Source organism: Pundamilia nyererei, unplaced genomic scaffold (genome assembly GCF_000239375.1).
Source record: "Pundamilia nyererei isolate P.nyererei 1_Seehausen unplaced genomic scaffold, PunNye1.0 scaffold00061, whole genome shotgun sequence".
In the NCBI taxonomy this organism is placed as follows: domain Eukaryota; kingdom Metazoa; phylum Chordata; class Actinopteri; order Cichliformes; family Cichlidae; genus Pundamilia; species Pundamilia nyererei.
Window position 1 is genome coordinate 1,097,536 of NW_005187462.1, and position 15,344 is coordinate 1,112,879.

Sequence of the window (15,344 nt, forward strand, 5' to 3'; positions counted from 1 at the left end):
TGACCTCTGCCTGCTGCTCATTAGGCTGCTCCACTCCAAATAAAACATCAGCTCGCACCACCGCAGCCCACAACACGGCCAAGCGCAGTTGTGCAGAAAGCACTGGCTGAGAGATCACATCATTACTGACACGCCTACTGGATGCCATTACATGTCTTGTCCCCTCTTGTGTTTTGTTTACATCCTATTTGGTGTGTCTGCCTCTCACTGTCTGACATGGTAATGATCTTCATGCTCGTCTTATTTTTTTCTCTCGCTCTCTGAAGTTTGATTTCGAGGTTATTTTTCGTGCTTTAAAAGTTGTACAAAAGCTTTCAGAGAAACAGGTAGGAGAGGTGACATCTTTGTCACATTCGCCGGTTTTAACAACGTCCATTCTGTACAAGGTGACAGCGCAGACCCGGCGCCGGCAAGGGCAGGCAATTTATGCAGGTGGCAAAAGAAAAACGGGGATCTTTTTGTTTTACAGTTCCAGGATTAACATGTCCAAGAATGACGCCTCTGACAACAGTGTGTGAGGTACTGATTAGTATTTTGACGAGTATTTTTAAAAAGTTCTAATAACTAGACAAAGATCAGGTTTTGGGACGTTGCTCTCTGGAATTCAAAAGTCCACATTTCCGTCTGTCTTTGCAGATGGAAAAAAAAGCTACAACTTTACTTTTTATAACCTCTTTTTTGCAACCGTCTCTTGTTGTTTGCTGGGATTGCCTTCTTGTCTGCTCCCATAAGCAGTGATACTCAGTTGGCCCTAAATCCACCAGAAAGTGACAATTTGAAACAAAACAACGGGAGCGGATACAGACCTGGAGCCAAACTGTTCTATGAATGACGAGTCAGGTGACCTCGCTCAGATCTCCTGAAATGTGGACGTCTGCACAGATTAAGAGGTTTGGTGTAAAAAAGCCCATTTGCGACTTTTTCGTATATGTATTTCTGGGAGTTCCTTTCTCAAGGTGCAAAATACGTAAGCGCACAAACTGATTTAGTAACCTTTACTTCTACTGGTAGTTGCACCTATTTTTATCTTTTTTTACTGACACGAACAAACTGGGCCTGGCTTTAGGAAACAGCGCAACCTTTGCTTGCTCTCACATGCCATTTCACATCTGGCTCTAACACTCACCTTCCGCTGTTTGGTTGAGTCCAGCTTCACCAGCCAGTAGGAGGCGACCTTTGGTTTATGATATTTCCAGTTATCCAGAATCTGTGGAAGAAAAGTAGGAGTTAACAACTGAAAGGTAACCTTAAAACCTGCTACAGATTACCTGCAGAGAAGTGCAATTATTAATAACAGCCTCTGCATCGTTCCAACAAAAAACAAACCAAAACAGACTACATTGCTACTGCTGTCTCCCAGTAGCAGTCCATCATACCTCGGGGTTATTACCGTGTGTTAAAGGGCAGTTACTGTGCTGTGCAGTTCAGTCACAATAAGAAAGCATACGAGGCCAGGAATACACCTCCAGGGGGAAACAGATGCACCTTTTTGACTCCAGGGCAGGCGGGTCTTGGTCAAACTTATTCTGTAGAGATTCCCTGTCCTCATTAAGATACTATACAACAACTTATCACTGCCAAGTTAAAGAGTGCAGTGCCAGAGAACAGTTAAACCTGCACTTTTACAGTACTTTAAAACTGAGAGAGTATCTCAGAAAAGCTGTAAATAAGAAAAATGCACATAAAATATATCATTTAAATGTAGCACAAAAGAGTTATAATGATAATAGATTTTTTACAGGTTATGACCCTGTGAGTCAAAAACCCTGGATGTGTTGTTATGCTCAAAAGCTGTCCTGGATATTGCAATGCACAAGCTCCCACTGCCAGCATTACTGTGTGACTAAAGGCACTGTTATTGTTGTCATGTTGACACAGTCTACATCTCCCCACTGGTGCACATACCTCACACGTATCGTGCTAGATCCCCTGCAAACACTGCTCCCATCGGGAAGCTGCAGCGCAAACTTTATGTGTACACACACACTCACACACACTCACACGCTCAGAGTTGGGTTTCCATCATTTCAGAGGACGTTGACTTTCCTTTACATTTACCCCGTCTGTTACCTCTTGCCCGCCCCTGTCACCCTAACATTAAACCAAGTCTGCAGTTAAACTTGGACAATTTGCATTTTTATCCCCAAAAGAGAGACGAGTCCCCACAGTGTGACAGTATAAACATCTATTGCCCCCCACCCCCTACACGAGTAACACATGTACACACTGTACACAGACAAACCAATGCAGCAAATAATTTGTTCACATTCTAGAAAGTTGCTTGTTTACTTGTTTAGTTTTCTCTCTCAGTAAGAACCCAACAAACAAGGTGAGAAATTGGTTACCGCAGCACATCTAACGCTTCTTACGTTTTGGGTCTTTTTTTGTCTGGTAAGCTGCGCGCTCATTTGTCACAATGTGTTTTGTACAGGCACAAATTACCCTCAATTTCATCTTTTTATTGGTTCCAACGCCGGCAAAAGAGACGGTTCTGAATGAAAGATAAAGGAGCCAATTACACGGATACAAACACATCATTAGCCCAATTAGACCCAAGTTTAAATCACGGAAAGCAAAAAACGCCAAAGATTGTTTTCATGCCAAGTGAACACTCGTTTTCTCCTGAGGCAAAGAGTCAACAGTACAGGTGCAGCTGTTCGTCTGCGTTTCCACGGCGCTCTCATTAGGGTTCGTTAACAGTACAGGTGTGGCGGTAATTGTCTCCCACAACCCTGACACACCCAGATGTTACCCACACAGACACACACGCACACATTTTGCTTTAAGGTGTTTGTGTGAGGCCACTAATAAGGTGCTGGTGGCTCGCCCTAACAACAAAAAGAATGCTGTTAATTTTTCAAGAATTGTCACTTGTTTGTCCATTTTTACATGACTTACCTCAACATAATGAGCATTGAACTTTTGACATCTAATAAAGTGCCTGTCTGACCTCTCACATGATGGCCCAATTTTTTATTTATTTTTTAACGTAGGCCTTGCTTGGATCCAGACCAACACTACATTTGCTTCTGTCATTGCTACTTTATTGCATTTTAAGAATGTGGTTACTTTGATATATTTGTAAGTTTTATCCTCGAGCTTTGCATGGTTTGCATTTTGTTACCTGGCTTGTGTAACTCTGTTTGAGAAACTATTATTATTGTTACTATCATTTGGAAAATGTGTGTATTAATCTCAATCTTTAGCTACCTGCACACAGATGCTGATTGTTTTAACAGATATTTAAAGAAAACAAAGTATCCTTCATTGACCACTATTTTAAGTTCCTAACTCCTAGGTTTAGCTTTATGAGCCAATTTCTTTACATAAATTTGAGTAATAATTTGTAGCACAATCACACCTGTGAAAACACGAACACACCGGGATGTCCAGGCCTGACCAGAAGCAGAGGAGGAACTGATTGATACAAAGGGGCAGTGGGGAATAGCGCGGGGCGGTAAACTGTTCGACAGGTTGCTGCTGGGGTCGTTTGAAAGACAATGGGAACCGAGCCAGAGCAGACAGGCTATTGTGAGGGAAGTGAGGAGGTCACTTTTAGTTAGGCTGCACAGTGACCGCACCTGGTCACAGAGGGGCTCTGGGAATACCGCGAGTCTGGACTCCCGCTCGACACTACTCCGTGTTGTCTTCCACTTTATTTTTCTTACACGCAAAAATAACCTTTTGATTATTTTGTGAATTATTTTCACATTTTGCACAATGGTGATCCTTGACTCACCTCGTCCAGCACACCCTCGGCCTCCTCTTCAGTTTTACCCGGAAACCTAATCCTCATGGCGGTGAGCACTGCCAGGGTCTGACGCACCAGCTCTGCCTCCTGCTCTTTACTCCTCAGATTTATCAACGGATCGCCCTGCACACACGTAAAGGCAAAGCATTAAAACTCGACAAAAAAAACAGCTTTTAATTAATAATATTGTGTAATCGGATGTGTTTATTAGGCCTAAAAAAATCGGGGCCATTACCAGATTATTTCTGTTATAATTACTCGTTACTTAATGGTATTATGTTCTTGAACGTGACGAGAAAATTCTATTTTTGTTTTATTATCACATTTTGAGTTCTTCGGAGTTGCACTTGAATATATTACGTTTTTAGCATTTATACATAATGACTAATGTATTTATACTGCTCACATTTTATATATGTGTTATAAATATATTATCAGTTATTATTTATTTCTATTTATCACAGTAAATTTAGCTTGAGATTTAGTTTCACCAATAAATTTTGCTCCCGCCTGAGTTTCCGTAACGTTCAAAATAAGCTCAGTGAAATACAGCTCATTATGCTACAGCAGCGTATTCACTGCTAAACCTATATTTAGTTTCCTGTGCAGTTGAAGCTCGAGTGTGCAAGATGGCGAAAAACTGGGTGAAATTAGTGGATCTCATGTCATTTCGTATTCACGTGGAAGCACATTATGTGTTGTGGTGCTTGCTATGGTCTCTTTCAGGATGAAGGCTTTCCACTTTGTTCTGCTCTCAATGCCAAAACTCATTCGGCTCTATTTTATTTGATTCCACTGCATCCAAAGGTTACCAGGGCACTTTAAAAAAGGAAGGGGAATGGAGGAGACAGGTGGAAAGCAACAGATGGCAACATAATAGAAGGTTATTGTTGTGGGCTCCAGCGGGCCTATACAGTATTGACCGGACTGTTTAAACGATACTAAGCGGGTCTGGGTACAATATGTCAGAAAGGGTGAAAAGGGTAACGATATGATGGAATACGCACCTCCGTCTTTAGTGATAAAGCTGTCGAGTAATTCTCGATTGTTTATTTTAATCCTAGCTGGAGCATTTTAGAACATTTCTTGTGACTGACAACTCGCGACATATTCAGAAGTCTAACCCTACTTTGTGTGCGTGCGTTGAGTATCTTACTATATTGGAGTGGATGGTCCCCAGGCTGTTGCTGTGAGGCACCCGGTGAGCGGAGCCGCTGCGGCTCAGCGAATGCGAGCGGAGCGTGGCGGAGCTCGGCCTGACGAGGGGTGTGGCCACGGGAACCGTAGGGGAAGGCCTGGTGGACAACGCCCGCACTTCATTTGGCGACGACAGGGAGGCGATGGAACGAGGGCACGAGATGGAGCGCCGGATTGGCCCAGAAAGCGACGGTGACGCGGACGGGGCAGTGCTCGTTTTGAGCGACTTGATTGGAGGTTTCCAGTGCATGCGGCCTGTAGAGAAACAGAAGAGACGGAAAGAGTAGTGGGGGAGGAGCTCACTGACTCGCTGTCACACTTCGGTTTCTTCTCTTCAGCCTGTCTCAGTGCCTCCGTCACTGTCAGCCTCTCTCCTCTGGTTTCTATCTGTCTCCGGGTGGCTTTGGAGATGAAGTGTGGCATTAAAACTCCCACAGCTGCACTCTGGCACACTGGCCCAGTGATCCACTGTGTGTGTTATTAACAACCGCAGCATGTGTAGCCAAAACCAGAAACTAAACATTAGTCCTGTCTGGTTTGGGGATGGATTAAAGAGCATGCCTCTGTCTGTCTCACACACACACACACACACACACACACTGTCTATCACACACACACACACACACACACACACACACACACACACACTCACACACACATTAGAGATGAACACATGTACACAGATGGAAAATGAAGTAGAAAACCCACAGTGACACTTTCTATCACCCTTGAAACTCTTCCAGTTTGTCCACTAGCCAGTGTATTAGTGTGTGCTTTCTGCTGGTGCACTGTGTGTGTGTCTGACACCAAGTGTGCACACAAGTATGGGTGTGTTTGCGTGTGTCCATGTCGCCGCTAACCCTTCTGAGGATCGGCCATTGCCAAATGAGAGCATTATGTGGCTTAGCCGAAGCAGTCCTTTGGTGGCTTGGTATGGAGTAGGGCTTGGCAAGGTTGCCGTCTCTCTCTGCACACACACACACACACACACACACACACACATCCGTAGACGCTTTGTCCAAAAGTTGGGCTTTTTCATGGCTTTGTCCTTTACTTTGTAACAACTAGAATGAGCTCATGCAAGGGTCCTCTTTTTTTCTGGACTGGCAACCCATAATGCAACCAGGGATTTTTTTTTCTTTCCTTCCAAGGTCGCCACATAGGCTGCAGTGAAAGCTGCTCCCTTTCTCACTTCTGAGGGCTGAAAGTGAGTTGATGTATGCGACTTATGTGAAATTGAGGGAATGCTTGAGACTTATCACTCGAACTATAAAATAGACTATTTCAGCATTAAACTCAAGGTGTTTTCAAGGTGCACAACAAAGTCCTTTTTCTCTTTCTATAAAAATTCCTCCTTCTCTTCATCTCTGCCTCTGCTTTCACCTTCTATTCACTGGTCAGGACACTTTTCTTCCCTCAAGTGCTTTTCAGCGCTGCAGCATTTGTGTATGTGTAGGTCCACGATTGTGAGACGTCTTTAGTGTGAGCAGCTCGGCAACAAAGATCCACGTTCGTCAAGTCACAGGCCACGGTCACTCTGCTTAGGCTTTAATTAGACGACGAGAAGGCTGATGAACACCTGTTCGCAGCACTTGCCAACTCAAACCACCAAACCTGACCTGCTTTGTTATTGAAGAGCGTGCACCACAGATGCTAATCAAATCAGCAGTTCTCGGCATTTGTGTGTGTCCGTGTAACTGGAAATGGGAATTTGCAAGTCTAAACGTGCTTTTTCACATGTTGATAAATTTGAAAGATACACCAGTGGGTGCACTGCGAAGCAAGTTCAACCTAACCAGGCTTTCCTTGGGTCAGCTGGCTTCACAAAACCTAAAATCACCCCAATCCGAGAAATCATGAGAGGAATGGATGTTAGAGCAGAACATAAAAATACAACACTGTTGCTGCAAATAAGATTAGAGAGTAAAGCTGCAGAAATTCACTTCTTTTGAAATCGCGATCATCACAGGAGCACCAAGAGCGGTAAAATAAATATACCAACTTGAGTTAATATATTTATTTTAGAGCTCTCGATGCATTCCTAATGCGACAGCTGCACATTAGAGCCCTGCAACTTTAAAGTGCATCCATTTAAACATTAAAGCTTACTCGCTTTGTTTAGCTCTGACACTCTCCTGTGGCCTAATAAAGAAGACGCTAAAATCACTTTAGTGAAATCCATTTCACTGATTGTACAGATAAAAAACCTACCAATGTATCTGATCAAAGATACATTAGCAGGCTTCGTAGGTTCTTTCCTAATCAGTGCTCTATTAGTTGTTATCGGGACACTATGAAAGAGCCAAGCATAAAAACATTCATGCATTATGCAAACATTTCTGTGACTGAATGAATGTACAGGACAGTATAACCAATGTAAAGCACAGTTTTCTCACTGCACAGTTTCAACTGGTGGTGCTACGGCTCAACAGGTTGCATATATAATAAAAAACATATTCATATAGTTTAAAAGAAACAGCCAATGAAAAGGTGAGTTTGAACTGAAACTGAACATAATCTTCTCTGGACCAGGTGATGCTTTCAGTATCAGTTACTATGGTGATCTACAAGGTAAAAAGAGAGCCACCTCTCTGAAATCTGTCTTAAAGCTCAATATAGCTCGCTAATCAATTAATCTCTCTTTGCAGTACATTGTATTCGAATTTTTGCCTCATAACTTTTGCACTGTCCACTTCCTGCTGTGACAAAACAAATTTCCCACGTGTGGGACTAATAAAGGTTATCTTATCTTATCTTATCTTATCTTATCTTATCTTATCTTATCTTATCTTATCTTATCTTATCCCTCAGGCTGCGTATCGTATGTCCTGAAATTCTAAATGCAAAGGTCAGGACATACATGTCAGCTTTGTTATACATTATACATTAGTCCCACTGTATAATTCCAGTCTGACTATGACAGAGACTGAGATGTAAAGTAAATCCTGACAGAGCTGAAATTCAAACATTAAAAATGTGCAAATATGTAGGCGTGCGACTGTTCACATTCACAAATCTCAAAAACAAGGTTGTTTTAGCAATTAGGGTAATGCTCGTAATCAGACGGCTTCAGCTGAAAGAGGAAGAAATAAACAAACGGCAGAAAGAAAAGAGACGACTGAGAAAAGGGGAAGCGAGCGCAGAAGAAAGTAAACAGCTCCCTTTCTGTGGCGTTTGCATGTTCTCTCCAGGTACTCGGCTTCCTCCAAACACATGCAGTTAGTGGGGTTAGGTCAAGTGATGATTCTAAACTGCCCATAGAGGTGAATGTGAGTGTAAATGGATGTCTGTCTCTGTGTGTTAGCCCTGGTGACCTATGACCACGATAAGGACGAGCGGATGGATGGCTGCTTTCTGCATTAAACACGCTCTTAGACAACCTGCTCCTCTACCTGAGCGCTCAGCCAAGTTCTTCTCCTTGCTCTCGCCAAGGTCGTAGGAAACTTTCTTTTCCCCTCGCTTCTCTCCACTTCTTCTTCCTCCCACCTTCCTCCTCTCCTCCTCCTCTTCCTCGTCTGAAGAGGAGCAGGAGTTATCGGCGCTGCTGCCGCTGGTGAAGTCAGCCAGGTAGTCTGGTCGCTGACGTCTTGGAGTCTGACTGCATTCTGGCATGCCGGTCAGGGGCTGGCAAGAGTACACAGATACAGGACGTATTTACACTCATACTATAGAGTAGAGTAGTATACATACATTCATAATTATACAGGAAAAAAAGAAAAGACAGTTCACACATGGATACACACTCTTGCACACATAAACATCTTTTTTTGCTTTTATCCTCCTGGGACGCTGCACTGAATTGATTTGCTTTTTAAAACCAAACCATCCAAAATGACCTCATTTTGGGAAAGCGTCCTCCTTCCAAAGGTCTGCGCCTCCACCAGAAGCTCACAAGGACAAAAGTGCAACGAGATAAACACACACACATAAATATGAAGATGTTGAGACGTTGTCAGCCTCGCCTCACCCAAAGCTCATTACCATCTGTCACTGGGAGACCTGCCGGTGACACGGCCGGCCCGCATGCCCACACGTGTGCACGTAATTGCAGCCTCATTATGCACAAATACACAATCGCACACCTTCGCTGCTTTCTAAGCTGTCCCTATAAAAAGGAACATGGCTGGCTTCACGCGCAGAACAAATGTGGCCTGATTAGACACGTAAAGGTCGAGTTTAAAGTGAAGCAGCGTTTTGTAAATGCTGTAGTTTTTTTCTTTAACTAGTTTAATAAATTTGTTTGTGCAAATGAAAAAGCGAGAGCTCTGGAAACTTTTAAGAGCGCCTTTGACACCAACTTGCTGCTGTAATATCTGCTTCTGTAAGTATTTTCACCTAAACGTTCAGCTGTGATGCTTCACAGACGCAAGCTTTCTTTTGTTGCTTTGGTTTGTTTTACTTTTTGAGTTTAGTGTGTGGAAAAGGACACGCTGAAAGCATTAATAAAGCATTTACACATCTGTTATTCAACAGTCAGCTCGGGCAATGCTGTCAGCCCACCCAAATTAATGGGCAGGAAGTGATCAGGGCTTACACAGCCACTGCTGGGTAGTTGTGTGGGTGAGTGATGGAGGATAGAGACAGAGAGAGATTAAATACATGAGAGGAGAATAAAAGGGAAGATGGGAACATCAGATTGATGGGCTGAGAAATAAAGAGGAGGACAAGGTGAATCTGAGTATGGCAGATACAGAGAGGAGGCACTGAATAGATGGAGAGAAACGGAAATGAACATGGAGAGAAAGGGGCTCTTGACATACAAGAGGACAGAGAGAAAAGGATGCGAGGACAGACGGTGAATAAACAGTGGAGGGTAAAGACAAAGGGAGAGCCCTGAAAGGATGAGATGAGAGAGAAAATGTGTAAAGAGAGACGTGGGAGTGACTGGGTAAAATCAAGTGATGAGCTGAGGAGAGATGGTGACACGATAAGAGCCAACTGTGATGAGCTATATGTCAAAATTAGCAGAGTTGGGAGTAAGAAAGAGCAAAGAAAGTCAACAAGAGGAAAAAGGGGACGAAAACCCGAGGACACTTGCTCGCTTTCTTTGTGCCTTCCCGCTTCTCTTCTTCTCCACCTTTTGTTCTCTCTCCGCCTGAACATTTTTCCCCAGCAATAACAAACCTAGCTTTGTTTCCTTCCCTCAAAAATCCTGTTCCTAATCCCTCTGCCTCGCTCCTCTTTTCTGGCTTTCGCACACTCGTCGGTTCAGTTTCACCAGATGGCTCGAGAGCGCTACACCCCAAGGAGCGAATCTATCCGTCACAGCGTTTTCTTTCCCTTCCTCTCGATGTCTCTCTCCGCGCGCTCGCTAACATCGAAATTGACGGGGCCCAAATTAATTTGGACAACAGCGATTGTGTCTGAACAAGTCCTCATTCCAGCTAAGGCCTCTCTAATGTGGCGCTGAACTGCCCTGTCGAGTCCCTAACACGCTCTAAGTGTTCCAGCCAATTTAGCTCTCGAATGAGGGATGGATGTAGATGTGCAGGAAGAGAAAGGGATGGAGAGGTGAAGGGAGGAGAGTGAAGCAAGGTGATGGAGGGAGTAATGTGCTGTCGTGGGAAATCGAGGGGGCGTATAGGTGCATGTGACAGAGAGAAAGAGGAAAAAGGGGGAGATAGACAGAAAGAAAGATAGCAGGGAGAGAGTGAGAGAGACAGCCTGACAGCTCTCCCCTAAGGGAGTTGGGTCTTTTCTTTGGGCCTCTATCTGATTCTTTTCTTTTCTTCCTAACCCAAGACCCCCTCCTCTTTATTTTTCTGAATCACGTCCTATGTGCTTTCCGTGGGCGTTAGCTCTAGGCATTTGACTACCTGCCACCCTCTTCCCTCCCTCTTTCTGCCTCTGTCACTCTTCTTTGCACATTTTTTTAAGGGCCTCTGATGCATGTGGCCCCTATTCTCCCTATTCTCTCCTAGCTTATGTGTCTTCTCTCTCTCACCCACCTTAGGGCCTCTTTGCCTGGAGGATTTGCCCATCAGCTTCTCATCGTCCAACTCGCACTGTTCCAGCAGATCCAGGATGTCCTCTTCCTACACAAAGAAAACACGAGATGAGAATATGGCAAAGGTGCTGATTTCGGTAAACAGAGCTTAACGGGGTAGTTAAAACCTCGAGGAGGCACTGATAAAGTTTAATAGGAATGCTTTGATATTTCACACTTTATTGCTCTGAAGTCAAAAGTGTTTTTAAGCAAACTTAAATCATCAAAAAAGAAGAAGAGATGAAAAAGTTTAACTTCAGAGCCATGCGAGCCTTATCTGGGAGCGAGGGTTAGAAGCGAGGCCCCGGCTGAGCACGCACTGCTCGCTGGCAGCGCTCGTGAAGGCAGCGTCATGGCGGTCGCCAGTACACTGAAGCCTTGGCCATTTGGCTATTGCTGAAATGCAGGCAAAGGTGATTAATGTTGCTTCATGGCTGCGACATAACAAGCTCCCACTTGCTGCTCAAATGCAGATGAAAAGTGATTGTTTTCTCTCAGATAAGCCATCAAGCTGCTTTCGGGGTTTGTGAAAAGGTCAGTGTGCGCCTGGCTCACAGTGTTGGTGAGTGTGTGAACATTTACAGTGGCATACTTCACTGTCTGGAAGACTTTGCACTTTATGGTAAAGGTATGCATCACTGGGTTCATACAGTTTGTAAGTTTTCGCTTTTTTCTGATTGCCATGCGGCTTTTCGGTTCGGTTGTTTTGGCGAATTGTCACTGTGCAGTTATAGAAGCTGCTCAGACAGCTGAGACAGAGCCACGTGCAGATTTACAATTCTTCATCAAAGCCTCGTAATTTAAGAAGCCCGGTAAAAGAAAAAGGAGAGCTAACAGGTAACTGCTGAGTTATTTAGGGCTTGTGTCCATATATTTTCTCTGGCAGAAAACAGGCAGGACGCTGAGGAGCTCCATCAAACAAAGCACCCCGTCACCGTGTGTGGGTTTTGTTTCCATGACAACAATATCCTGACAATATACCGCCGCTCCATGCATTGTCATGTGACAGAAAAGCATCACTCCTTTGCGTTTTATTATCGAAGCATAAAATGGACACAGCAGGGACAAACTTCTCCTTCGTTGTCTTGGTTATCGGGGTGACTAGTACTGTATGACACACTTCCTGAAAGGCAGCAGATGTGAGAACGCCAGTGCCTTTCTGAAAAGTTCTGAAAAGGTCCCAAAGCGTCTGCAAAAAACGTCAGAGTGCTCTGAAAATGCAGGGCTTTCTCCCCAGCCTGCTGCATTTGCTCTTTCATCATTAGAGTGACTGAAAAAAGACAGACTGAGATGAATATGCTGTATGAACACAGTCTGAGTCAACTCCATCATTTTAAGCTGTATTTAAGTTTTTCATGATAACAACATTCAGTGTTGCGGGACGTCTATTGCAGTGAATGTTGAAACACTATGTTTATATTGTGGCTTTACTGTGCATTGCTCTGATAAATTCACTTACAACTTGCAGCCATTTCTATGCAGTAAAGAGCATGCCAACTAGCGCTTCCCCACCCACAGTAGTTTTAAAATCACTGAAGGACCATTACCTTGTTAAATTTCACCAAAGCAGATTACATGGATGCTTTCAAATGCTTTACAGTACGTGGGAAAACCAAATCTGACGCATATACAGAATTTAAGAGAAGCTGAGAGCTATTTAGCTTTTCTTAAGTACTTTTGTTAAGAGTTTATAAAACTGAGCGTACGTGAAATTTAGGCTGTTACCTGCTACACTGTCACTACTCAGCTTTTTGTTCCTACTTTACTCCCAAAATAAACATTTTCAGCCGTGTGCCTGTGTGCATGTTACATAAGCTGCATGTTATAGTACTGCACTACCAATGGTCTCTGTCCGTGTCGGATCCATGTAGGATAATAAACTGTATTTTACAAACACAGTACTTTTTATGTCACTGGACAACAAATTGTGTAGCGCAGAGGTCTTTAGGACAAACCTTTTCCCCCTTTTTAACACTGCAATTTGCTTTTAAATATTAGATACAGCGAGACTTACATGTTCTTACCATTCTTGTATTCATTTCATATATTTGCACCCCTTACCGCTTTCATGGGCTCTGCAATTGCTCTGAAGTGCTTGGAGACATCTTGTGCAGTTTGTATACTTGTGCTGTTCTGTTTCATTGGCAGAGCTCCTCAGGCAAACTGAGCGTGCATCTGCTTTACATCCTGTTTTCCAGTCAGTATCCAAGTGAAACAGTTGCAGGATTAGGAAGACGTCACCTGAGCGCACAGGGAAACACTGGTAGCTAAGATAGACGAGAGGACTAACAGCCCGACTCATACCTGTTCCACCTAACTGTAATCAGAAAAGGAATAAAGGTGAGCCGAACCCAGTGGAAACCAGTGCAACCTGTGGCTGGGCTGTCTGTAGCACAGTGGTCCAAGTCAGGAGGGTGCTCTACAGTCAATCAGCATGTTTACAATGCAGGTTTTACTTTCCTTTGATCGTGTGACAATCCATGACATTTTTCAATTCGTGGCCCCAAGAAGCCCTCAAAGGCAGCAAACGTGAGTCTTGCAGGTACAGCGTCTGTCAAACATGATAAATGGCATGCTGGCAAATAACCTCTGGCTTATTTTAAATAAAAAAATGCCTGAGGGAGCAGGCAGTGCTTGCCAGATGATGAATTCATAAACATGCAAAACACGAGATATTATTTATGTTACCAATAATAATGGTTTTGTTTCAAGTAAAGCTTAAGATGAGTAGATTTAAATTAGATTTAAATTTGGTCTAGAATTTGTTGGCCAACGACACAATCTTTTTGTGGTTTTACCACTCTACATCATCACAGTGGATTTTAAATCAAATAATCATCGTGTCACTGGAGTGCAGGCTTTCTGGATTCATTTCAGTGAGTTTGACACACATGTTAATACACAGTCTCGTTATTAACTAAATTTACTGGCAAAACTGACAGAAATTAATTACAAGGATTGTTTTTAATACTTGTACTAATGCTAATCCTCTGCAGTCATCATTCTGGTTCACGTTGGTTTTATCTCACAGGCCGTGTACAGCCTCTTCTCTTGTGTGTAACTAGTGGTTTGCACTTATAAACCTCTGTTGTCACTGATGAATGCGTCTCTTGGTCATAGACTCTGGCAGTGAAACGTGTAGGTCCTTAAGAACATTCTTGACTTTGTTATATGTTGTTTTTTTCCTAATCATTGAAATAATTCTGTCATCATGCACGTCAGCTGTTCTCTGTGATCTGTGGGTGTTGCTGAGCTGATCAATGCATTCATTGCATTTAAGAACGCGTCAGGGAGCAGGCCTTACCTGGATATGAAACTGATGGTCAGTCCATTTTCCAATTAAATTTGAGTCTTTGAAACTACAGTATTGCATATAAAAATGTCTGTAATAATTGTAGATTAATGGACGTTTGTAAAATCTGCTGAATTAAAGCTAAAAGTCTTCACTTCAATGAAATGTTGATTGCTTGATTTAAATTCCACTCTTGGTGGTGTACGCCGCGCTGTGGAGGCAAAAATACAAAAATTGTGCCTTTGTCCAAACAATTACGGACATGGCTCTGTACTCACAATTGTAAACTTTCAGTTAAAGAAGTTTTAGCGTGGTTAATCTGGGCCAGAGGTGCTTAACTCATAGATACACTAAGAGTGAATATGGTTAAAAAAGGCACAGAAATGTATACTGTCAGCTATGAAAACAAGTAGAGCAGGTGTGTCAACCTCAGTTTACATCGCGGGCCACATACAGCCCACTTTGACCCTAAGTGGGCGAGGCCAGTGAAACTCTGACTTTCTGTCAGTTACAAGTTACATGTTTAATGTTTTTCTACATGACAAAGAAAAGAGAGATCGAGCTGTGCAGGAAGTGCAGCCAAAGCAAGAGGGAATCCATGACGATGTGCGAAGCGTAGTTTTGGGCTATTTTAGCTGCTGGTTCAGTGAATTTTGGTCAGAAAGTGACAAAAACCTGCAGTTTCAGAATCTGTGAGATGACGCTTTCAGCATCTGGCGGCATGTCTGTGTTCATGCTGTCAGGTGAACAGACGGATCTGCGTTTTGTGTTTTTCCAGGTCAGGGACAAGTTCCTGCCCCAAGTGGACGAGTTTAAGTATCTCGGGGTCTTGTTCACAAGTGACGGCAGAAAGAAGCGGGAGACAGACAGATTGGTGCTGCAGCTGCAGTGATGCAGACGCTGTACTGGTCCGTCGAGTTGAAGAGAGAGCCGAGTCTCAATTTACCGGTGGATCTACGTCCCTACCCTCACCTACAGTCACGAGCTGTGGGTAGTGACCAAAAGAACGAGATCACGGATGCAAGCGGCAGAAATGAGCTTCCTCCGAAGCGTGGCTGGCCTCTCCCTTAGAGATAGGGTGAGAGGTTCAGCCATCCGGGAGAAGCTCAGAGTAGAGC

At 43.5% G+C, this 15,344-nt stretch overlaps 1 protein-coding gene across 4 annotated transcripts in view; it reads right to left on the minus strand.

Moving 5' to 3' along the window:
• The window catches only part of ttll7 (tubulin tyrosine ligase-like family, member 7), an 84,606-nt gene that overhangs the window by 13,930 nt on the left and 55,332 nt on the right, over positions 1-15,344 (minus strand). For all 4 annotated transcript variants that reach the window (XM_005734926.1, XM_005734927.1, XM_005734928.1 and 1 more), the window contains exons 14-18: positions 10,897-10,983; positions 8,341-8,572; positions 4,908-5,203; positions 3,740-3,874; positions 1,127-1,207 (exon numbers count right to left, since the gene is read on the minus strand). In XM_005734926.1, coding sequence (XP_005734983.1) covers positions 1,127-1,207; positions 3,740-3,874; positions 4,908-5,203; positions 8,341-8,572; positions 10,897-10,983 — 831 coding nt within the window. The remainder of the gene's footprint in view (positions 1-1,126; positions 1,208-3,739; positions 3,875-4,907; positions 5,204-8,340; positions 8,573-10,896; positions 10,984-15,344) is intronic.